Source organism: Oncorhynchus clarkii, chromosome 11 (genome assembly GCF_045791955.1).
Source record: "Oncorhynchus clarkii lewisi isolate Uvic-CL-2024 chromosome 11, UVic_Ocla_1.0, whole genome shotgun sequence".
Taxonomy (NCBI): Eukaryota; Metazoa; Chordata; class Actinopteri; order Salmoniformes; family Salmonidae; genus Oncorhynchus; species Oncorhynchus clarkii.
This window is the reverse complement of record NC_092157.1, coordinates 15262493-15288280: the sequence shown is the minus strand read 5'-3', so window position 1 is coordinate 15288280 and position 25788 is coordinate 15262493. Positions and strand designations below refer to the sequence as shown.

The window sequence follows — 25788 nt, the reverse complement described above, 5'->3', positions numbered from 1 at the left end:
TCCCATCTGGTTTGCGCTTAGTGGGACTATCATTTGTTTTTCAACAGGACATTGACCCAACACACCTCCAGACTGTTTAGGAGAGTGATGGAGTGCTGCATCACATGACCTGGCCTCCACAATCACCCAACCTCAACCCAATTGGGTTTGGGATGAGCTGGACCGCAGAGGGAAGGAAAAGCAGCCAACAAGTGCTCAGCATATGTGGGAACTCCTTCAAGACTGTTGGAAAAGCATTCCTAATGAAGCTGGTTGAGAGAATTCCAAGAGTGTGTCATCAAGGCAAAGGGTGGCTACTTTAAAGAATCTAAAATCTAAAATATATTTTGATTTGTTTAACACTTTTTTGGTTACTACATGATTTCATGTGTTATTTCATAGTTTTGATGTCTTCACTATTATTCTACAATGTAGAAAATAGTAAAAATAAAGCAAAACCCTTGAATGAGTAGGTGTGTCCAAACTTTTGAATGGTACTGTATATATTCATACAATGATACAGTACATATGTTCACAAATACAGTCATGCACACACAATGTAAATATACATAATAACACACTCGCTACAGCACATTGTACTACGACATAGAGAACTCATTCCACTTCAATTGCTGTGTGCAGTGCGGACATGAGATAGACCAGGCACATCAAGTGGTCACTTCACAGAGAACAAATACACCACTGGGATGATCAGGAGTCGGGACAGGGGAGGTGGAGAGAGGGGAACAGTCAGGACAGACAGACCACTGGGATGATGAGGGACAAGTGGGGAGAGAGGAACAGTCAGGAGGACAATGGAAACCATGAGGAGACAAAGAGAGGTGCTTGGCCATACATGAAGAGGGGGTGGGTATGATGGGGTGGGGGGTAACAGTTGATAATGATGTCAGTGACATGGGGCCTGGTATAAATCATAAAGCAGGGGCTGCGTGGTGATGTCTCTTTACCCCCGTTACAGTCACATGGTGCCAGCCACTGAGTCTGTTCACATGCTGATGTCATCCAGACGTCTGTCTGTCAGTCTGTCAGACCTGTCCTTTAGTCTGCAGGTGGATCCAGTCCGTGAACTTGGTGACCTGTGTGTAGACTCCAGGGCGGTTCTGCCGAGCGCACCCCTCCCCCCAGCTCACGATCCCCGCCAGGAACCACCGCCGACCCCTCTCTAGACACACCAGAGGACCCCCTGAGTCACCCTAAACACACACACACACACGTTTAAACACAGACAGACACGTAAACAGGAAAACACACAGGAAAACATACACACAGATAAAACTCAACAAAGACAATGTAGAGGCACTTTAACACACACAATGACAAAACAAACACACACCACACACTCAGAAACCCCTCCTCACCTGACAGGCATCCACTCCTCCCTGCAGGTTGCCAGCACACAGCATCCTGGGAGTGACAGCGTCCTCATATAGCTTGTTACAGTTGTTCCTGTTGATGATCTTCACTGTGGCCTCCTGCAGCAGAGATGCAAGCTCACCTGGAACAAACACAGGAAGTCAGTAACACTTCGTTTTATATAGCTAGTTCTGTTAGAGTTAGTATTTACAAAAAAAAAATATGTGCAAGCACCTGGAACTCAACAGAACATTCTTTATAGAATGTTGTATGAACGGTAACTAGCTGCCAAATCATACAAGGATTCCAAAGAGACCAACGTGTGTCAGTTGTCATGTTGGACACATTGTCTGTTTTCTGCCAGGTATCCAACATCAGCCGTTATCCCTGGGCAGCTCTTACCATCCTCCATCAGGACCCCCCAGCCTGTGACGTGGCAGCTGGTCCCGGTAGTGAAGGCGTGGGAAGAGGCGGGGACACAGACGGGCTGTACCAAGTCATTGAAGTAGACAGGGGTGCTGAGCTCCAGCAGGGCAATGTCGTAGTCAGAGGTGAACTGGTCGTACTGGGAGTGGAGGATGATACGACGGATCTGTCTGGTGGCTGCAGCGTTGCTGGCCGTGTTCATCACACGCACGCCCATGTAGGCACGCCAAGACCGCGCATCAGAGTACCTACACACACAGCCATGCAGGGACACACATTGAAGTACACAGGCACACTAATCATTATTACAGTAATGATGATGATGAGGATTATTATTATGATGATGATAACGATGATAAGGAATATGATGGTTTTGATTTTTGATTTGATTTGGATCTCTTTTAGTCCCCATTTGAACTAATCTTCCAAGAGTCCTTAAACATTGAAATCCAATTTATAATGATGATGATGATAAGGACTATGATGATGATGATGATAATGAAAAGGACTATGATGACGATGATGGTAATGAAAAGGACTACGATGATGATGATAAGGACTATGATGATGATGAGGAGGAAAATGATGATGATGATGATGAGGACTATGATGAGGATGATGATAATGAAAAAGACTATGATGATGATGATGTTAAGGACTATGATGATGATGACGATAATGAAAAGGACTATGATGATGATGATAAGGACTATGATGATGATGATGATGATGATAACGAAAAAGACTATGATGATGATGATGTTGAGGACTATGATGATGATGACGATAATGAAAAGGACTATGATGATGATTATAAGGACTATGATGATGATGATAAGGACTATGATGATGATGAGGCCAATGACGATGATAATGATGATGATGAGGACTATGATGATGATGATAATGAAAATGAATATGATGATGAGGATTATTATGATGATGATGATGATAATGATGATACGGACTGTGATGATGATGATAAGGACTATGATGAGGAGGAGGAGGAGGACTATGATGATGATGATGAAGAGGAGGAGGACAATGGTGATGATGATGATGATGATAAGGACTATGATGATGATGATGATGATGATGATGATGATGATGATGAGGACTATGATGATAATGAAAATGAATATGATGAGGATTATTATGATGATGATGATACGGACTATGATGATGATAAGGACTATGATGAGGAGGAGGAGGACTATGATGATGAGGATTATTATGATGATGATGATGATACGGACTATGATGATGATAAGGACTATGATGAGGAGGAGAAGGACTATGATGATGATGATGAGGATTATTATGATGATGATGATGATACGGACTATGATGATGATAAGGACTATGATGAGGAGGAGGAGGACTATGATGATGATGATGAGGATTATTATGATGATGATGATGATACGGACTATGATGATGATAAGGACTATGATGAGGAGGAGGAGGACTATGATGATGATGATGAGGATTATTATGATGATGATGATGATACGGACTATGATGATGATAAGGACTATGATGAGGAGGAGGAGGACTATGATGATGATGATGAGGATTATTATGATGATGATGATGATACGGACTATGATGATGATAAGGACTATGATGAGGAGGAGGAGGACTATGATGATGATGATGAGGAGGACAATGATGATGATGATGATGAAAAGGACAATGATGATGATGATGATAAGGACTATGATGATGATGATAAGGACTATGATGATGATGATAAGGACTATGATGACGATGATGATAATGAAAAGGACTATGATGATGATGATAATGAAAAGGACTACGATGATGATTATAAGGACTATGATGATGATGATAAGGACTATGAGGATGATGATAAGGACTATGAGGATGATGATGAGGACTATGATGATGATGATAAGGAATATGATGACGATGATGATAATGAAAAGGACTATGATGATGATGATAAGGACTATGATGATGATAATAAGGACTATGATGATGACTATTATGATGATGATGATAAGGACCATGGTGATAATGATAAGGACTATGATGATGATGATAAGGACTATGATGATGATGATAAGGACTACGATGAGGACTATTATGATGATGATGATGATGATGATAAGGACAATGATGATGATGATGAGGAGGAGGACTATGATGATGTTGACGATGATCATCATCACGAAGAAACGAATGAACACAGCAATGCTGACTACAATAACTAGGCATCTCACTTGATGGTGTCAGAGTCCTGGAAGCAGTGTGCAGCAGAGATGAGCCAGCGGCTGGTGACCAGGGTCGCTCCACACACATGCCCATAGCGCTCCATCTGTAGACTGACCTGCCATGGCCATGCCCCCGTCCCTGCATCAGACCCGCCCACTATCTTAGCACGCTTCCTGGGCCGGGTGCCACAACCTGGGGGGGAAAGTAACTGGTGTAAAAATGTGTTATAACTGGTGTATGTAGGTTCATACCTATGTTATAACTAGTATATGTAGGTTCATACATGTGTTATAACTGGTATATGTAGGTTCATACATGTGTTATAACTGGTATATGTAGGTTCATACATGCATTATAACTGGTGTATGTAGGTTTATACATGTGTTATAACTGGTGTATGTAGGTTCATACATGTGTTATAACTGGTGTATGTAGGTTCATACATGCATTATAACTGGTGTATGTAGGTTCATACATGTGTTATAACTGGTGTATGTAGGTTCATACATGTATTATAACTGGTGTATGTAGGTTCATACATGTGTTATAACTGGTGTATGTAGGTTCATACGTATGTTATAACTGGTGTAGGTAGGTTCATACATGTGTTATAACTGGTATATGTAGGTTAATACATGTATTATAACTGGTATATGTAGGTTCATACATGTGTTATAACTGGTATATGTAGGTTCATACATGTATTATAACTGGTGTATGTAGGTTCATACATGTGTTATAACTGGTGTATGTAGGTTCATACGTATGTTATAACTGGTTATAACCTACAAATACCAGTTATAATACACGTATGAAATTACATACACCAGTTACAACACACATATTAACCTACATATACCAGTTATAATACATGTATGAACCTACATACACCAGTTATAGGTTCATACATGTGTTATAACTGGTGTATGTAGGTTCATACATGTGTTATAACTGGTGTATGTAGGTTCATACATGTATTATGACTGGTATATGTAGGTTCATATGTGTGTTGTAACTGGTGTATGTAATTTCATACGTGTATTATAACTGGTATTTGTAGGTTCAGATGTGTGTTGTAACTGGTGTATGTAGGTTAATACATGTATTATAACTGGTATATGTAGGTTCATGCATGTGTTATAACTGCTATATATAGGTTCATACGTGTGTTATAAGTGGTAATGAGTCTCACCGCAGCGCGTCTCGTCTGATCCATCAGAACAGTCTTTGACACCGTCACACTCTGGGTTGATCTTATTCACACACTTCCCATTGGCACACTTATAGGAGGATGGAGAGCAGCCCTTATGGACTGGACACACAGAAAGAGAGGGAGGGAGGGAAAAACAGAGAAAGAGAGAGGGATTGAGGATTGGATGAATATAAACAAAGAATGATGCAGACGAATAGAAGGACGGATGGACCAATTGAAAGACGGACTCACATGCTTTAGTGCAGTTGATCTCATCACTGCGGTCCTTGCAGTCTATGACACCATCACAAACGGAGGACTTGGAGACACACACCTTGTTGTGGCACATGTGGTAGCATTGACCTGCTGGGGGGACAACAAATTAAATCAAATGTTATTTGTCACATGCCCCGAATTCAACAGGTGTAGACCTTACCGTGAAATGCTTACTTATAAGCCCTTAACCAACAATGCAGTTCAAGAAATAGAGATAATAAAATATTTGCTAATTAAACGAAAGTAAAAAAATAAATAAAAAGTAACACAATAAAATAACAATAACGAGGCTATATACAGGGGGTGCCGGTCAGTCAATGTGCAGGGGTACAGGTTAGTCGAGGTCCTTTCTACATGTAGGTAGGGGTAAAATGACTATGCATAGATAATAAACAGCAACTAGCAGCAGTGTAAAACAAAAGGGGAGGGGGGTCAATGTAAATAGTGCGAGTGGCCAGTTGATTAATTGTTCAGCAGTCTTATGGTTCGTGGGTAGAAACTATTATGGAACCTTTTGGGTCTAGAGTTGGTGCTCCAGTACCACTTGCCATGCGGTAGTAGAGAGAACAGTCTATGACTTGGGTGACTGGAGTCTCTGACAATTATTTGGGCCTTCCTCTGACACCGCCTGGTATAGAGATCCTGGATGGCAGGAAGCTTGGCCCCAGTGATGTACTGGGCCGTACGCAGGACCCTCTGTAACGCCTTACGTTCAGATGCCGAGCAGTTGCCATACCAGGCGGTGATGCAACCTGTCAGGATGCTCTTGATGGTGCAGCTGTAGAACTTTTTGAGGATCAGGGGACCCATGCCAAATCTTTTCAGTCTCCTGAGGGGAATAAGTTGTTGTCGTGCCCTCTTCACGACTGTCTTGGTGTGTTTGTACCATGATAGTTTGTTGGTGATGTGGACACCAAGGAACTTGACACCAAGGAACTGATCTACTACAGCCCTGTTGGTGTGAATGGGGGAGTGTTTAGCCCTCCTTTTCCTGTAGTCCACGATCAGCTCCTTTGTCTTGCTCACGTTGAGGGAGAGGTCTCTGACCTCCTCCTTATAGGCTGTCTCATCATTGTCGGTGATCAGATCTACAAAATCAAATCAAATCAAATGTATTTATAAATCCCTTACATCAGCCGATGTTACAAAGTGCTGTACCGAAACCCAGTCTAAAACATCAAACAGCAAGGAATGCAGGTGTAGAAGCACGGTGGCTAGGAAAAACTCCCTAGAAAGGCCAGCACTTAGGAAGAAACCTAGAGAGGAACCAGGCTATGAGGGGTGGGCAGTCCTGTTCTGGCTGTGCGAGGTTGAGATTATAACAGAACATGGCCAAGATGTTCAAATGTTCATCATTCAGAGTATCTCTACCGCTCCTGCTGTCTCTAGAGAGTTGAAAACAGCAGGTCTGGGACAGGTAGGACGTCCGGTGAACAGGTCAGGATTCCATAGCCGCAGGCAGAACAGTTGAAACTGGAGCAGCGGCACGACCAGGTGGACTGGGGGCAGCAAGGATTCATCAGGTAGTCTGGGGCATGGTCCTAGGGCTCAGGTCATCCGGGAGAGAGAAAGAGAGAAAGAAAGAAAGAGAGAAAAAGAGAGAACAACACTGTTGTGTAGTCAGCAATCTTAATGATGGTGTTGGAGTTGTGCTTGGCCACGCAGGCGTGGGTGAACAGGGAGTACAACAGAGGAATAAGCACACACCCCTGAGGGCCCCGTGTTGAGGATCAGCCTGGCAGATGTGTTGTTGCCTACTCTTACCACCTGGGGGCGGCATGTCAGGAATTCCAGGATCCAGATGTAGAGGGAGGTGTTTAGTCCCGGTGTCCTTAGCTTAGTGATGAGCTTTGTGGGCACTATGGTGTTGAACGCTGAGCTGTCGTCAATGAACAGCATTCTCACATAGGTGTTCCTTTGTCCAGGTGGGAAAGGGCAGTGTGGAGTGCGATTGAGATTGTGTCATCTGTAGATCTGTACGGGCGGTGTGCGAATTGGAGTGGGTCTAGGGTGTCCAGAATGATGGTGTTGATGTGAATCATGAACAGCCTTTCAAAGCACTTCATGGCTACCGATGTGAGTGCTACAGGGCGGTAGTCATTTAGTCAGGTTACCTTCGCTTTCTTGTGCACAGGGACTATGGTGATCTGCTTGAAACATGTAGGTATTACAGATTTGTCCAGGGAAAGGTTGAAAATGTCAGTGAAGACACTTTACAGTTGGTTCATGCATGCTCTGAGTACACATCCTGGTAATCCGTCTGGCCCTGCGGCCTTGTGAATGTTGACCTGGTTAAAGGTCTCACATCAGCGAAGGAGAGCGTGATCACACAGTCTTCCCGAACAGCTGGTGCTCTCATGCATGCTTCAGTGTTGCTTGCCTCAAAGCACACATAAAAGGCATTTAGCTTGTTTGGTAATGCTTGATTCCCTGGGCAGCCCGCAGCTGGGTTTCCGTAATAGTTTGCAAGCCGTGCCACATCCGACAAGCGCCAGAGCCGGTGTAGTAGGATTCAATCTTAGTCCTGTATTGACGTTTTTTCTGTTTGATTGTTTGTCTTGAGGGCATAGTGGGATTTCTCTAGCCTTTAGCTTGGTGATGATGTTGCCTGTAATCTATGGCTTCTGGTTCAAATATGTTCCACATGGTCACTGTGGGGTGGGGGTGTCGTCGATGCACTTATTGATGACGTCGGTAAATTAGGTGATATACTCCTCAATGCAATTGGATGGATCCCGGAACATATTCCAGTCTGTGCTAGCTAAACAGTCCTGTAGCATAGCATCCTTATTATCTGACCACTTCCATATTGAGCGAGTCCCTGGTACTTCCTGCTTTAGTTTTTGATTGTTAGCAGGAATCAGGAGGATATAATAATGGACAGATTTGCCAAATGGAGGGTGAGGGAGAGCTTTGTATGCATCTCTCTTGTGTGGAGTAAAGGTGGTCTAGAGTTTTTTCCATTGGTTGCACATGTGACATGCTGGTAGAAATGAGGTAAAACTGATTTAAGTTTGCCTACATTAAAGTCCCCGGCCACTAGCAGTGCCGCTTCTGGATGAGCATTTTCTTGTTTGCTTGTGGCCTTACACAGTTCGTTCAGTTCAGTCTTAGTGTCACGTTCTGACCCTAGTTCTTGTGTTATTTCTTTGTTTTAGTTGGTCAGGACGTGAGTTGGGTGGGTATTCTATGTTTTGTGTTTCTAGGATTGGGTTTCTTGTTTGGCCTGATATGGTTCTCAATCAGAGGCAGGTGTTAGTCATTGTCTCTGATTGGGAACCATATTTAGGTAGCCTGTTTTCTGTTGGGGTTTGTGGGTGGTTATTTTCAGTCTTTGTGTGTCTGCACCAGATAGAACTGTTTTGGTTGTCACTTTGTTGTTTTGTGTTTTTGAAGTGTTCAGTTTTCCATTAAAATGATGAACACTAACCACGCTGCGCTTTGGTCCTCTCTATCTCCAGACGACAACCGTTACACTTAGTGCCAGCATCGGTTTGTGGTGGTAAACAGATGGCTATGAATAATATAGATGAAAACTCTCTTGGTAGATAATGTGGTCTACAGCTTATCATGAGGTACTCTACCTCAGGCGAGCAATACCTCGAGACTTCTTTAATGTTAGACATCGTGCACCAGCTGTTCTTGACAAATATACACACACCCTCACCCCTTGTCTTACCAGACGTACAGTAGCTGTTCTGTCCTGCCGATGCATGGAAAACGCAGCCAGCTCTGTATTATCTGTGTCGTGGTTCAGCCACGACGCAGTGAAACATAAGATATTCAAGTTTTTAAATGTCCCGTTGTTAGGACCATCACGAATGGAGATCATCCAGTTTATTTTCCAGTGATTGCACGTTGGCCAATAGAACAGATGGTAGAGGCGGGTTACCCACTCGCCAACGAATTCTCACAAGGCACCCCGATCTCTACCCCCTGTATTTCCGTCTTTTCTTCACGCAAATTAAGTTTGTTCGAGGTGAGTAATCGCTGTTCTGATATCCAGAAGCTATGTTTGGTCATACGATACGGTAGCAGCAACATTATGTACAAAATAATTTGTAAACAATGCAAAAAAACAAACAAAACGGCACAGTTGGTTAGGAGCACATAAAACGGCAGCCATCCCCCCGGGGGCATTATTATTACAGAGTAAACACCTGACCTAGGGCACGCACACACGCACGCACGCACGCACACCACAGAAATGCACCAAGACCCAGAAATGGGGAGAGGGGCCATCCTTACCACAGACCAGTCCTCCATGCAGCTGGCATAATGAAGACAAGTAACAAATGGTCTCACACAACCTTATGATGAACAAACAATGCAATGATTATAAGTAGTTTATAATTAAGATAAAGTGTGTGGTCCAGGCATGTGTATGGTACTCACCACAGTCGGCCTCCTCGCTGCTATCTCCACATTTACTCTGGCTGTTACATTGGCTGCTGTGTGGCCGGCACTGACCGTTCCCACAATACACCTCACCTGGACGACAGGTCGCTACACACAACACAATATACTGGTCTTGTTTTGAAGAAACACAGTACTTATTGCACAGGCAGATCACTTATGGTGATCTTCGTCATCCTTACTGAATACATGTACAGTATGTGAGGAGTGTTGAGGGTAACATACAGCATTTAGCCTCGTCCCGTCCGTCTGAACAGTCTCTGACTCCGTCACACACCTTCCTGAGAGGAACACACCTCCCATCCCCACAGCGGAACTGGCGAGGACACGCTGGAGAGAGAGAGCGGGGGTTGAGAAAGGGAGAGATGAGAGAAAGAAAGACTGACTACAGTATCTCTGTATGGGTGAGAACCTGGAATCTACAGGTCTGTCTCAGTTTGTATGGTAGAGTTGAGTATTTCGGTTGTATAGCTCTGTATAGGCTAGTGTAAAGGACGTCACACTGCTTGCTCAGCCAGTATCACGTCCTCCTGATTCCACCTAGTCTTGAACCTAGCACCTCTGCCTTGCTAGCACACGTAACAGCCCTCTTGAAGCCTCTTACCAGTCGGCGCCAGTGAAAGTTAACAATTTGGCGGCGCAGGTGGTGACACTTCAGTCTGAGGAGTAAGTTTCACATCCAAATGAACTACACTTGCTGTCTTACTAGTTTGTGGTAGAAGTGTGAGGTAGAGGTGTGTGGTAGAGCTGTTTGGTAAAGGTGTGTGAAACAGGTGTGGGGTAGAGATGTGTGATACAGGTGTCTGTGGTAGAGGTGTTTGATACAGGTGTCTGTGGTAGAGGTGTTTGATACAGGTGTCTGTGGTAGAGTTGTGTGATACAGGTGTCTGTGGTAGAGGTGTTTGATAAAGGTGTCTGTGGTAGAGGTGTTTGATACAGGTGTGTGGTAGAGGTGTGTGGTAGAGATGTGTGATACATGTGTCTGTGGTAGAGGTGTTTGATACAGGTGTCTGTGGTAGAGGTGTTTGATACAGGTGTCTGTGGTAGAGGTGTTTGATACAGGTGTGTGGTAGAGGTGTGAGGTAGAGGTGTGTGAGACAGATGTGAGGTAGAGGTGTGAGGTAGAGGTATGTGAGACAGGTGTGAGGTAGAGGTGCGTGAGACAGGTGTGAGGTAGAGGTGCGTGAGACAGGTGTGAGGTAGAGGTGTGTGAGACATACTGCTCTCAGGGGAGAAGGCTCTGTAGAGAAGGTAGAAGCCCTTGTGAGTGACAGACTCATCAGAGTGGAAGTGTAGAGAGACGGGAGAGGAGTAGGTTTTCTTTCTGCTGCTGTCAGTCATGGGGTTACACAGCCTGAGACAACACACACCACAGTTAATATGACACACGCACACGCACACGCACACACGCACGCACACACACACACACACACACACACACCAAATTGTATCTGTCACATGCGTCAAATACAACAGGACCTAGACCTTACAGTGAAACGCTTACTTACAAGCCCTTAACCAACAATGCAGTTTTAAGAAAAATACCTACAAAAATAAGAAATAAAAGTAACAAATTATTAAAGAGCAGCAGTAAAATAACAATAGCGAGGCTATATACAGGGGGTACCAGTACAGAGTCAATGTGCGAGGGCACCGGTTAGTCGAGGTAATTGAGGTGATATGTACATGTAGGTAGAGTTTTTAAAGTCACTAAATACATACATACAGTTCATGTAACATGCACACACCACATAGACAGTATTCACATTCATTGTGCAGTATGTCACCAGTACTGCTACCATGGCAACACTTACTTGACCCCTCCAATGTCCAGCCAGTCTTTCTCACAGCCGTCCGAAGACGAAGAGTCCTGGATATTCAACGTCACAATTGTCATGGAGATCAGGTATCCAGGCAACGGCGCCTGAAAGAGACAACGGAGAGAAGTAGTGGTTCAGATGCAGGAATGTGGAGAGACCTACTGTCAACACACACACACACACACACACACACACACACACACACACACACTGTGGGTCTCCTGGGGTGTGAGCTCACCCGTATGGTCCAGCTGCAGTCGATGTTTGGGGGATAATGGGCAGGGTAGTACGGAGAGGACAGAGAGCCATTCCAGGAGGACAGAGAGCCTCCACAACCTACAGGGGGCGACGGTGACACAGACCACACATCAACAGGAGTCTATAGGACAGCTGTAATAGACAAGTTATTACATAAGACATAAGACCTATTGTAAAAGACAGACGGTATCTTGGTGACTTGTGTTAGCTCCCAGAGCCAAGGCATTGAACTAACATGGTCTTTATTCTAGAATGTCTGTTACAGAGGTGTAATAAAGAACGAAAGAAAGTCGAACACTCTAAAAATGCACCCAATAATTTAATTTACAACCAGCGTTTCGGCAAGCAGTGCCATCCCCAGGGTTGTAGTGTGTGGTAATAGAAAATACGTTTTATAACTAAACCAAGATGGACCACAGCCTGTCATGTCAAACGGGAACAAATGAGTCAGAGTGGGCGAGATCCTATTGGCGCGTTCTAGCATATATTTGCAAATTTCCGTTAGGTAACGTCTAGTCTGTGAAGTGCACGTGTGCAATAACTGAATTCTCCTTTGCTTCTGTCTAAAGAACTACATTTTTAGAAAACTTTTTCTGCTAAACTTAGTCCACTCTGTTCACAACAGATTCTAGTTTTGGGAACAGAAAACTGTATTGAGATGTTTCATCGATATCAAAATTTGCAGAATGATGGTCAAAATCCATCTCGTTCCATCTTCTCCCACTGCCGGCACTTGGCTTCCTCTCACTAGAGGAAATGCCAAGCGGATGCTTCATATTTATACATCCGGTGAAATATCTGTCTGTGGTAATAGTGTGTCTTTCCTGCTTTGGGGATGGCCTGGAAGTAGGCCTTGAAGATGGCTCCATCTCTCTGTCTGCTGAAGGAGAAGGTGACCAGCATCACGTTACCAGACGACGTCAGCTTCATTACAGGAGATGAGCCAGACACTGGGAGACCACACCACCTGGAATAGGCAGATAGAAATGTCACAATACATACAGGCGCGCACGCACCCACGTATGCACGCACCCACGCACGCACCCATGTATGCACGCACGCACGCACGCACCCACGCACGCACGCACGCACCCACGCACGCACCCACACACGCACCCAAGCACCCACGTACGCACGCACCCACACACGCACCCACGTACGCACCCACACACGCACCCACGCACCCACGCACCCACGTACGCACGCACGCACGCACCCACACACGCACCCACGCACCCACGTACGCACCCACGCACTCACCCACCCACGCACCCACGCACACACGCACCCACGCACGCACGCACGCACCCACGCACGCACCCACGCACCCATGCACGCACCCACGCATCCACCCATGCACACGCACACGCACGCACACGCACACGCACCCACGCACGCACCCGCGCACACACCCACGCACACATGCACACGCATGCATGCACCCACGCATACGCACACGCACCCACGCACGCACACACACAATAATATTGTGCACATACACTAAATACACAAGAGTGTGAAGGACACCCCTTCAATTTAGTGGATGTGGCTATTTCAGCCACACCTGTTGCTGATAGGTTTATAAAATCGAGCACAGAGCCATGCAATCTCGATAGACAAGCATTGGCAGTAGAATGGTCTTACTGAAGAGCTTGCGTGGCAGTCAGTTCATCAAATTTCTGCACTGCTAGAGCTGCCCCAGGCAACTGTAAGTGCTGTTATTGTGAAGTAGAAACGTCTAAGAGTAACAATGGCTCAGCCCCGAAGTGGTAGGCCACACAAGCTCACAGAACAGGACCGCCGAGTACTTAAGTGGGTAAAAATGGTCTGTCCTCATTGCAACAGTCACTACCAAGTTCCAAACTGCCTCTGGAAGCAACGTCAGCACAATAACTGTTCGTCGGGAGCTTCATGAAATGGGTTTCCATGGCAGAGCTGCCGCACACAAGCCTAAGATCACCATGCGCAATGCCAAGCGTCGGCTGGAGTGATGTAAAGCTTGCCGCCATTTTACTCTGGAGCAGTGGAATTGCGTTCTCTGTAGTGTTGAATCATGCTTCATCATCTGGCAGTCTGACCAACGAATCTGGGTTTGGCGGATGCCAGGAGAATGCTACCTGCCCGAACCTCCACCGAACTGAAAAGTTTGGTGGAGAAGGAATAATGTTCTGGGGCTGTTTTTAATTTTTCTTGACTGGCCTGCACAGAGCCCTGACCTCAGTTCCATCGAACACCTTCGGGATGAATTGGAACACTGACTGCGAGCCAGGCCTAATCATCCAACATCAGTGCCTGACCTCACTAATGCTTTTGTGACTGAATGGAAGCAAGTCCAAGCAGCAATGTTCCAACATCTAATGGAAAGACATCCCAGAGGAATGGAGGCTGTTATAGTTCATGTATTGTAATATGTCCTACCTGGCGATGATCTTGTTCTGTAGTGGCAACAGGAAGTCGTAGGCAGACAGTTTGTGGGAGGAGCAGCTTCCGGGTGTAGCTCCGTGCAGGGTGAGGACGACCAGACGCACCACATGACCTGACGGGACACGAAGGCGCCACTGGTAGTATGGCTTCTTGGGACTCACCAAGCTCAGGGTACGGTTGTTACCGTACTTTGCATAGAGGTCAAAGGACATTGCTAGGGAGAGGGAAAGATTGGTGGAAGTGTGGGGTTGCTGTCACCAAGGTTGTGGGTTCATACTTTATAGGTCATACCTGGAAGTGTCTTTGGTTGAAGAGTCTTTGGAGTGACCATATCTGTATGTTTATGTTTCCTCACCTTGGAATCCCAGCTGCCATTTGCCGCTCTGTAGAGAGTTCTGCAGGGAGTTGGGGTTCTTGATTTTATCTGCCTTGTCATCTGAATCATGGTCATAGTCTAAACCTGTACACAAATACATACAATATGGTAGGTACAAAATTGAGTTTTAAATGGCATGAGAAGCAAGAATACACACTAAAGAAAGGATTCTGGGAGCTGTAGTCACAGAGAGACAGAGCGTGAGTGAGAGAGAGAGAGAGAGGCAGAGAGGGAGAGAAAGAGAGAGAGAGAGAGATAAAGAGATAAAGAGAGCGACAGAGAAAGAGAGAGAGAGAGAGAGAGAGAGAGAGAGAGAGAGAGAGAGGCAGAGAGGGAGAGAAAGAGAGAGAGAGAGAGATAAAGAGATAAAGAGAGTGACAGAGAAAGAGAGATAGAGAGAGAGAGAGAGAGAGAGAGAGAGAGCGAGAGAGGGAGAGGGAGAGGGTGAGGGTGAGAGAGGGAGAGAGAGAGGGATACAGAAAGAGAGAGAGAGAGAGCGAGCGAGAGAAGTTACAGTACCCAGCAGGTTGAGTGATTCGTCGTCTCTCTCCATGTAATAGCGCTCCTCGTTCTGGCTGTACAGCAGCTTATTGGTGCCAGGGAGACGGCGCTGTACACGCTTTGTACTCCACCGCTGGATCTCCATGGCAACGCCCCCAGGGCCCGAGAACTTACTCCAGTAGAACACGTTCAGTCCATCTGCTCCTTCACTGTCAACACACACACACACACACACACACACACACACACACACGGAAGCAAACACCGTTACAAAGGGACTACAATACTAACAGTGATTATCTGGTTTCCTGGTGTAGGCTCACATCCAGGGCTCACCTGAAGGCAGTAATTCCTGAGCGTAGGTAGTAGGTGCTCCAGGGAGAGGACTCATACAGCTCTGAGAACTGATCACAACATTGTTATAATGTCATCCCAACGTTGAGAAAAAAACACACATTGGAAAACATACAATGGGATAAACTTTTAACTGAGGAAATGTTCCACTGAATGTGATGTCACAGAGTGACATCACAGCACCAAGACTGAGGTCACAACTGTGTGTGTTTGTGCATATGTGAGTGTTTTTGAGTATGTCTGTGTATATGTGACACCAGCGCACCTGGCGGAACCTGCAACCTGAGAACAAAAGCCCTTCTCTTTTTGTGTGTGTGTGTGTGTGTGTGTGTGTGTGGGGGGGGGGGGGGGGGGTGTGCATGTGTGGATGTCTGTGTGCATGTGGATGTGTGTCTGTGTGTGCCCATCTGTGTGTGTGACTGGTTTTGTGCAGCACAGAGCTCCATTGTCTCCATACATCCCAGTCAGCCATGTAGAGGTAATGTATATCCTTGGTGGTATGGGTCTGTGGCCCCGGGTTTAATCAACAGAGACCTAATATGGTAACAGAGACCAGTATAGCCAAATTACAGCAATTACTGCAGACCTATTAGGACTTTCAACCCTATCAATTAACTCTACCATATATATTAACCTTTCTCTGTCTAAAGAGTGTATCCATCTCTTCTCTTGTCTTTCAATGCTTTTCACTCTCTCCTTACACTATCTCTGTGAGTCTGTGAGTCCTTTCAATCAGTCTCCGCAGTTTCCCTCTCTCTTTGTCTCCACCACTGCACCTAAATCCATCTCCTTCCTCACCCTGTCCCAACCTGATATCTCTCTCTCTCTCTCTCTCTCTCTCTCTCTCTCTCTCTCTCTCTCTCTCTCTCTCTCTCTCCCAACCTGATATCTCTCTCTCTCTCTCTCTCTCTCTCTCTCTCTCCCAACCTGATCTCTCTCTCTCTCTCTCTCCTCACCCTGTCCCAACCTGATATCTCTCTCTCTCTCTCCTCACCCTGTCCCAACCTGATCTCTCTCTCTCACTCCTTCCTCACCCTGTCCCAACCTGATCTCTCTCTCTCTCTCTCCTCACCCTGTCCCAACCTGATCTCTCTCTCTCTCTCTCTCTCTCACTCCTCACCCTGTCCCAACCTGATCTCTCTCTCTCTCTCTCCTCACCCTGTCCCAACCTGATCTCTCTCTCTCTCTCTCCTCACCCTGTCCCAACCTGATCTCTCTCTCTCTCTCTCTCTCTCTCTCTCTCTCTCTCTCTCTCTCACTCCTCACCCTGTCCCAACCTGATCTCTCTCTCTCTCTCTCTTTCTCCTCACTCCTTCCCTCGAATCCTCCTTTCGTCTTCCTCTCTCTTCATCTCTTACTCTATCACCCCTCCCCTCCTTCCCCTCCCTCCTCCCAACCCCTTCCCCTCCCAATCTCTCAGTCTGGCTGTGTGGGGCTCCCGTCTCTCTCAATTCAATTTCAATTTAAGGGGCTTTATTGGCATGGGAAACATATGTTTACATTGTAATGACTATACTGCATAAGGTTTTGTAACAATGTGCAAATAGTTATAGTACAAAAGGGAAAATTAATAAGCATAAATATGGGTTGTATTTACAATGGTGTTTGCTCTTCACCGGCTGCCCTTTTCTTGTGGCAACAGGTCACAAATCTTGCTGCTGTGATGGCACACTATGGCATTTCACCCAGTAGATATGGGAGTTTATCAAAATTGGGTTTGTTTTTAATGTTCTTGTGGGTCTGTGCAATCTGAGGGAAATATGTCTCTCTAATATGGTCATACATTGGGCAGGAGGTTAGGAAGGGCTGCTCAGTCTACACCTCATTTTGTGGGCAGTGTGCACATAGGCTGTCTTCTCTTGAGAGCCAGGTCTGCCTACCGCGACCTTTCTCAATAGCAAGGCTATGCTCACTGAGTCTGTACATAGTCAAAGCTTTCCTTAAGTTTGGGTCAGTCACAGTGGTCAGGTGTTCTGCCAGTGTGTACTCTCTGTTTATAGGGCCAAATAGCATTCTAGTTTGCTCAGTTTTTTTGTTAATTCTTTCCAATGTGTCAAGTAATTATCTTTGTGTTTTGTCATGATTTGGTTGGGCCTAATTGTGTTGTTGTCCTGAGGCTCTGTGGGGTCTGTTTGCGTTTGTGAACAGAGGCCCAGGACCAGCTTGCTTAGGGGACTCTTCTCCATGTTCATCTCTCTGTAGGTGATGGCTTTCTTATGGAAGGTTTGGGAATCACTTCCTTTTAGGTGGTTGTAGAATTGAATGTCTCTTTTCTGGTGGGTATTAGTGGGTATCAGCCTAATTCTGCTTTGCATGCATTATTTGGAGGATATTTTTGCAGAATTCTGCATGTAGAATCTCAATTTGGTGTTCGTCCCATTTTGTGAATTCTTGATTGGTGAGCGGACCTCAGACCTCACAACCGTAAAGGGCAATGGGTTCAATAACTGATCCTAAATTGGTATGTTGGATTTTATGTTCCTTTTGATGGGATAGAAGGCCCTTCTTGCCTTGTCTCTCAGATCGTTCATAGCTTTGTGGAAGTTACCTGTGGCGCTGATGTTTAGGCCAAGGTATGTATAGTTTTTTGTGTGCTCTAGGGCAACAGTGTCTAGATGGAATTTGTATTTGTGCTCATGGCAGCTGAACATTTTTTGGAACACCATTATTTTTGTCTTACTGAGATGTACTGTCAGGGCCCAGGTCTGACAGAGTCTGTGCAGAAGATCTAGGTGCTGCTGTAGGCCCTCCTTGGTTGGGGACAGAAGCACCAGATCATCAAAAAACAGTCGACATTTGACTTCAGATTGTAGTAGGGTGAGGCCGGGTGCTGCAGACTATTCTTGTTTCCTCTCGTGAATTTGTTGATATATATGTTGAAGAGGGTGGGGCTTAAGCAGTATCCCTGTCTCACCCACAGCCTTGTGGAATGAAATGTGTGTGTTTTTTGCCCATTTTAACTGCACAATTTTTATTTGTCTTTGTTTTGGTCTCTCTCTCTCTCTCTCTCTCTCTCTCTCTGCCAAAGCAAATGGAATAGGCAATAAACAAGGGAAACATTAGTAAACATGAAAAGAGTATTGACATTTCAAATGTTATATAATTGGCTATGTGCAGTGTTGTAACAATGTGCAAGTAGTTGCAGTAAGAAAGGGAAAATAAATGAACAGATAACGGCCACAAATCTTGGTATTTCTCCTAACAGATATGGGAATTTATCAATGTTCGATTTGTTTTCAAATTCTTTGCGGGTCTGTGTGATCTGTGGGAAATATGTATCTCTAATGTGGTCATACATTTGGCAGGAGGTTAGGAAGTGCAGCTCAGTTCTCTCTCTCTCTCTCTTTCTGTGTGGTGTGGCGGTAGAGTAGAGTAGCTGATTGTGTGAAAGCCAGATAGACAATGTTTTTATTGAGGGCCTGCTCTTCCTCTCACTCCAGCTACTTGGGCCCTGCGGTTCTCACAAACGCTGGGCTTGTCCTCGCTGCTGAAAAGGGCCTGGTCTCTAAGGGCCTCAGACCTCAGCGCCCCAGGACTCACACACACACACAGACCTGGGCTCCTGTTACACACCCGCTTTACATTTAACACTGAGACACAGAGAAGGAGGGGGAGAAAGGGAGGAAGGGATATGGGGGAGAGAAGCTGGGTGCTTATATTTGTCCGGTTTCACACATGTACAAGGGGAGAGAGAGACGGGAGAGAAGGGAAGAAGGAAGAGGGGAGAGAGAGACGGGAGAGAAGGGAAGAAGGAAGAGGGGAGAGAGAGACGGGAGAGAAGGGAAGAAGGAAGAGGGGAGAGAGAGACGGGAGAGAAGGGAAGAAGGAAGAGGGGAGAGAGAGACGGGAGAGAAGGGAAGAAGGAAGAGGGGACAGAGAGACAGGAGAGAAGGGAAGAAGGAAGAGGGGAGAGAGAGATGGGAGAGAAGGGAAGAAGGAAGAGGGGAGAGAGAGACGGGAGAGAAGGGAAGAAGGAAGAGGGGAGAGAGAGACGGGAGAGAAGGGACGAAGGAAGAGGGGAGAGAGAGACGGGAGAGAAGGGAAGAAGGAAGAGGGGAGAGAGAGACGGGAGAGAAGGGAAGAAGGAAGAGGGGAGAGAGAGACGGGAGAGAAGGGAAGAAGGAAGAGGGGAGAGAGAGACGGGAGAGAAGGGAAGAAGAAAGAGGGGAGAGAGAGACGGGAGAGAAGGGAAGAAAGAAGAGGGGAGAGAGAGACGGGAGAGAAGGGAAGAAGGAAGAAGGGAGAGAGAGACGGGAGAGAAGGGAAGAAGGAAGAGGGGAGAGAGAGACGGGAGGGAAGGGAAGAAGGAAGAGGGGAGAGAGAGACGCGAGTTAAGGGAAGAAGGAAGAGGGGAGAGAGAGACGGGAGAGAAGGGAAGAAGGAAGAGGGGAGAGAGAGACGGGAGAGAAGGGAAGAAGGAAGAGGGGAGAGAGAGATGGGAGAGAAGGGAAGAAGGATGAGGGGAGAGAGAGTGGGGAGAGAAGGGAAGAAGGAAGAGGGGAGAGAGAGACGGGAGAGAAGGGAAGAAGGAAGAGGGGAGAGAGAGACGGGAGAGAAAGGAAGAAGGAAGAGGGGAGAGAGAGACGGGAGAGAAGGGAAGAAGGAAGAGGGGAGAGAGAGACGGGAGAGAAGGGAAGAAGGAAGAGGGGAGAGAGAGACGGGAGAGAAGGGAAGAAGAAAGAGGGGAGAGAGAGACGGGAGAGAAGGGAAGAAAGAAGAGGGGAGAGAGAGACGGGAGAGAAGGGAAGAAGGAAGAAGGGAGAGAGAGACGGGAGAGAAGGGAAGAAGGAAGAGGGGAGAGAGAGACGGGAGGGAAGGGAAGAAGGAAGAGGGGAGAGAGAGACGCGAGAGAAGGGAAGAAGGAAGAGGGGAGAGAGAGACGGGAGAGAAGGGAAGAAGGAAGAGGGGAGAGAGAGACCAGCAGCCTTCAGGAGTATATAATTAGTACCACAGTATTCTGTAAAGTGCCAAATAGATGCATATCATTCAGGAGTATGCTCTAAAATGACACAGGGAGGGAGGTTCTAGAAACACTAGGGTTCTAGACTTGATATGTTCTAATCTGAGTGTACAAAACATTAGGAACACCTACACTTTCCAGGTGAACGCTATGGTCCCTTATTTATGTCACTTGTTAAATCCATTTCAATCAGTGTAGATGAAGGGGAGGAGACAGGTTAAATAAATATTGTTAAGCCTTGAGACAATTGAGATAAGGATTGTGTATGTGTGCCATTCAGAAGGTGAATGGACAAGACAAAATACTTAAGTGCCTTTGAACAGGGTATGGTACTAGGTGCCTGGCACACTGGTTTGAGTGTGTCAAGAACTGCAACGCTCAACAGTTTCCTGTGTGTATCAAGAATGGTCCACCACCCAAAGGCCATCCAACCAACTTCACACAACTGTGGGAAGCATTGGAGTCAACATGGGCTAGCAGCACTGTGGAACGCTTTCGATATCTTGTAGTCCATGCCCCAATGAATTGAAACTGTTCTGTGGGCAAAACTGTGTGCAACTCAATATTAGAAACGTGTTCCTAATGTTTTGTACCATCAGTGTATTTATGAGAGAGAGGAAAAAAAGAGAGAAGTATTATCTCAGAGCATCACAGGACAGGAAAAGACAAGGCAGGACAGGGCAGGGCAGGGCAGGACAGGACAGGGCAGGGCAGGACAGGACAGGATAAGACAGGGCAGGACAGGGCAGGGCAGGGCAGGACAGGGCAGGGCAGGGCAGGGCAGGACAGGACAGGACAGGAAAAGACAGGGCAGGACAGGGCAGGGCAGGGCAGGACAGGGCAGGAAAAGACAGGGCAGGACAGGGCAGGGCAGGAAAAGACAGGGCAGGACAGGGCAGGTCAGGACAGGGCAGGGCAGGAAAAGACAGGGCAGGACAGGGCAGGGCAGGAAAAGACAGGGCAGGACAGGGCAGGGTAGGGCAGGGCAGGACAGGGCAGGGCAAGACAGGGCAGGGCAGGAAAATACAGGGCAGGACAGGGCAGGGCAGGACAGGACAGGACAGGGCAGGAAAAGACAGGACAGGGCAGATAGACCATAACACTTACATAAAGGCTTAGAGCCTGAGCCTGAAGGCGGAACTGTGGAGAGGCGGGGTCAGTCAGGTCCAATGAGAAGCTAATGTTGGGAAACTCCACGCTGCCACCAAGGTAGAACACTGAAGGGGGTGGAGCTTGAAGGCAAACACATTATTGTTATGCTTTTTAGCCAGTAGTCCTGAAAGTAGAGCTCACGAGCCAAAAATGGTCCCCTGAAAATGGCATACTGACATATGTGCATATGTAGGTACCACATCACTGCTCACTCTCGCTCTGCTGTGGGTGCATCATGTGCCTCTTGCTAGCTGTCACTTATATGGCGAGGGGTTCGAAGCTCACTGATTGAACTTGAATTGCTAGGTGGCTGGCCCACCTGGGGGAAAAGGCGCAGCACAGCTTCCAGATAAACAGTTGCTTTCAAACTAAGGATTTCACGGCTAATTGAGGTAAAACAGTAATTCTGTTCACAGATTATGCACATATGAACTACAGATTATGCACACCCAGCCCAAAGCGGGAGGTTTAAAAAAATACTAGTCACCAAAGATCCAGAGCATGTCTTTAAATAATTGAAGCATAATTTCTAAGACAATATATAAAAAAGGGAGGGTTTGTGTCGAAACCCAGAGTCTGCGCGAGCGCGCGCGCACACACACACACACACACACACACACACACAAACGTGATACTGCTTACTTACATGTAAAGAAATGGAGACTCAGTGCAATGGCGGCAGTGAAGGGCAGGAGGGGTAGGACCCCCAGAGCCCACCTCCTCCTTCCCACACAGACAGGTCCTCTGCCTCCCTGGTCCCCCTGGCCTCCCTTGTCCCCCTGGTCCTTCCAGTCGCTCTGAGCCTTGGACTCCGTGGGGGGGCTAAGTGACTGGGTGGGCTCTGTAATGACCCCCTATATCAGATACAAACCTGCTTCACTTATTCACATCACACATCTCTCTTTGTGTGTGAGTAGACCTCTCTCTTTGTGTGTGAGTAGGCTTCTCTCTTTGTGTGTGAGTAGACCTCTCTCTTTGTGTGAGTAGACCTCTCTCTTTGTGTGTGAGTAGACCTCTCTCTTTGTGTGTGAGTAGACCTCTCTCTTTGTGTGTGAGTAGGCTTCTCTCTTTGTGTGTGAGTAGACCTCTCTCTTTGTGTGAGTAGACCTCTCTCTTTGTGTGTGAGTAGACTTCTCTCTTTGTGTGTGAGTAGACCTCTCTCTTTGTGTGTGAGTAGGCTTCTCTCTTTGTGTGAGTAGACCTCTCTCTTTGTGTGTGAGTAGACCTCTCTCTTTGTGTGTGAGTAGACTTCTCTCTTTGTGTGTGAGTAGACCTCTCTCTTTGTGTGTGAGTAGGCTTCTCTCTTTGTGTGAGTAGACCTCTCTCTTTGTGTGTGAGTAGGCTTCTCTCTTTGTGTGTGAGTAGGCCTCTCTCTTTGTGTGTGAGTAGGCTTCTCTCTTTGTGTGTGAGTAGGCTTCTCTCTTTGTGTGTGAGTAGACCTCTCTCTTTGTGTGTGAGTAGGCCTCTCTCTGTGTGTGAGTAGGCTTCTCTCTTTGTGTGCGAGTAGGCCTCTCTCTTTGTGTGCGAGTAGTCCTCTCTCTTTGTGTGCAAGTAGGCCTCTCTCTTTGTGTGCGAGTAGTCCTTTCTCTTTGTGTGCAAGTAGGCTATGTCAGGTAGCAGGTAGCCTAGTGGTTAGAGCGTTAGGCCAGTAACCAAAAGGTTGCTAAGATTGAATCCTCGAGCCGACAAGGTAAAAATCTGCCATTCTGCCCCTGAACAAGGCAGTTAACCCACTGTTCCTAGGCCGTCATTGAAAATAAGAATTTGTTCTTAACTGACTTGCCTAGAAAATAAAAAAAATATTTCTGTATGGTCTCTCTCGCACTCCCTCTCTGTCTCAGCATATTTAGTTTCTGCCAGTCCCCAACCACCGGATGTGCCGGTTTTCAGGGAAAATGGAAATAGAACCTGAACAAGTTCCTCTTTTGGACATTAATAACAAGGTGACACCAAAGATCATGGATATACTGACAAGATACTTTTCTATCCGCTCTAACAATGGTAGTCGTTGTCCACAAAGCGGCACGGCGGACTGTCTAACTCCCACCTATCTTTTCTTTGGATTGGTGAATACATCTCGTTACTTTTTGCACTATTCGATGAGGTTTGTTGACATCAACTGCCTGTATTCAATGGAGAGAGATGCTATGCTACTAGCCTCATGCCATGAACATGCATAGCCATCTGGAGACAACTTTGATATGAAGTCTTTTTACTCAAAGTTGTGAGGATGTCATATCAGTACACTCATAACAACCTAAGAATTACGAAACTTATATTAAATCAAATAAACCTCTGTAGCAAAAAGCCATAAATGTTTTTGTTGACCAAATTCGACACTCTCTCATAATACCCATAAAACCAAGCGGTCAAACAGGGAAAGTGTTCCAATCGTTTTTCCACTATTCATTTGTTGAATTTGGCTGTGTTTGGTGTAGGCTGACCCTGGCGTGATGTTTTGATAACTGTGTAAATCTCTCTCGGACAAGGTGACTTTTATCAATATATTCGTCTCTATCTACTTTCAGATTCGAAAATGCGAATTAGCATAAAAGTAGACATCATGCAAGACTACAACTCCCTGCTAGCTCCTACACGCCATCTCTAGCTGAGACCTTTTCTTACAGCTATTGTGTCAATTTAAAACTTGCACAAGACAATTTACAGAATTGTCAATTTAAATAAATGTAGCTAATTTATTCATTACTAAATTTAGCTAACATTAGATAGTTAATCCAGAGATTCTTCCCTTTGCCTTGATTCGTCAGTCTCATCCAGATCATCATGGCATTTGTAGTTCTTTATGATAGCGACATTAGCTGCTAGTAAGCACTTCATTTTTGAGGGGTAAATACCTTGTTCTAGAGAGATTTACACAGTTATAAAACGTCACGCCAGGGTCAGCCTACACCAAACACAGCCCTTATTTGAAGTTTATTAAATCCCCAATGGGAAAAATGAATGGTGGAAAAATTATTGGAATAATTTCCTTGTTTGACCGCTAGGTTTTATGGGTATTATAACTCATACTGTGGTAGCCTATAGACCTCCATAGAAAAACTCCTTGCTTGGTTGGTGGGAGACAGTTGGGCCTCTCTCTTTACCTCTTCCTCTCTGGCCACACTCCATCTTAACTCCTCCTCTACATTTACAGGATTGGTTAAACAGTGCAGAAGTGAACCTCCACCCCCGTTTTTTATTTCTTCTGATCAAGATTAGTATATAGGGGGGGATCTAGTTTCAGCCATTTATTTTATGCCTGCTACATTAGGTTAGAGCATATTCAAGTGATGGGTCAGCATTACAAAGGTTTAACAGGCCACATAGTCAATAAAAAAAATCATTAAAAACTTTTATCTTACATGTAGGCCTACCCAGTACCCACCTTTCCATTCCACCATGTAGCCTACTGTTTACTTAGCGCAGTAGGGTAAACACTAAACACATACCTAAATCAAGTTACCGAGAGCGACAACAGCAGCGAACCATCCTTTGTTTCTGAAGGAATTGAAATAAAACATTTGGCGTCTTGGCAGGATTCCCCAAGGGAGCACACAAAGCGTGGCTCCAGGGGTCTGCTTTCCCACGGCCTTGCGCAGCAGTGTCAGCACTGAATCAAGCGGCGTCCTCTGACGGACATTCATGAGAGTGAGAACCAGATATCCCTAGAGACTGATTTTACAATTAAGATGAACCAGAACTAAGTGGGGAAAGTTGGCGACCGACTCAAAACCATTACCGGTGAGCCAGCACATCCAATTATAACAGCACATCCAATTGAAACAATTTATAACAGCTAAAAGTAGACCTAATATGATGAAAAGTAAATTGATAAAAACCTATACCTGAGAAGACTGCTGCTTTGATTGTGCAGCCTGAACAGCATCCCTTTGTCTCCCCCTGTCTTTGCGGACAGGGTGAAAAGTGAGGTGAGTGCTGAAGCCATCTCTCTTACCTGTGCAGGTGAACCAACAGCAGAACAATGTCCATATCCCGAGACACTGTAAACCTCACAGGTTCTGCTTTTAGGGAAAGTCCTCAT

At 45.9% G+C, this 25788-nt stretch overlaps 1 protein-coding gene across 1 annotated transcript; it reads right to left on the bottom strand.

Moving 5' to 3' along the window:
* Window positions 1-1025: 1025 nt before the first annotated feature.
* Window positions 1026-25788, bottom strand: LOC139420633 (suppressor of tumorigenicity 14 protein homolog). Its single transcript, XM_071170831.1, has 19 exons — window positions 25702-25788; window positions 22393-22600; window positions 21702-21826; window positions 15617-15684; window positions 15299-15489; window positions 14759-14863; window positions 14398-14617; window positions 12806-12946; window positions 11960-12059; window positions 11716-11825; window positions 11122-11255; window positions 10127-10231; window positions 9881-9991; window positions 5462-5575; window positions 5210-5329; window positions 4026-4209; window positions 1756-2027; window positions 1359-1495; window positions 1026-1193 (listed from the first exon to the last, which is right to left on the bottom strand). The coding sequence occupies exons 1-19, from the start codon at window positions 25786-25788 to the stop codon at window positions 1026-1028; spliced, it is 2700 nt and encodes an 899-aa protein (XP_071026932.1).

Excerpts from the sequence above, each read along its gene's own strand:
- LOC139420633 (XM_071170831.1), bottom strand. The coding sequence starts at position 25,788 with ATGAGGACTTTCCCTAAAAGCAGAACCTGTGAGGTTTACAGTGTCTCG. Across the intron at positions 12,947-14,397 it reads CAGAACAAGATCATCGCCAG|GTGGTGTGGTCTCCCAGTGT; the intron begins GTAGGACATATT and ends TGCCTATTCCAG. Across the intron at positions 12,060-12,805 it reads TTCCAGGCCATCCCCAAAGC|AGGTTGTGGAGGCTCTCTGT; the intron begins AGGAAAGACACA and ends GTCGCCCCCTGT.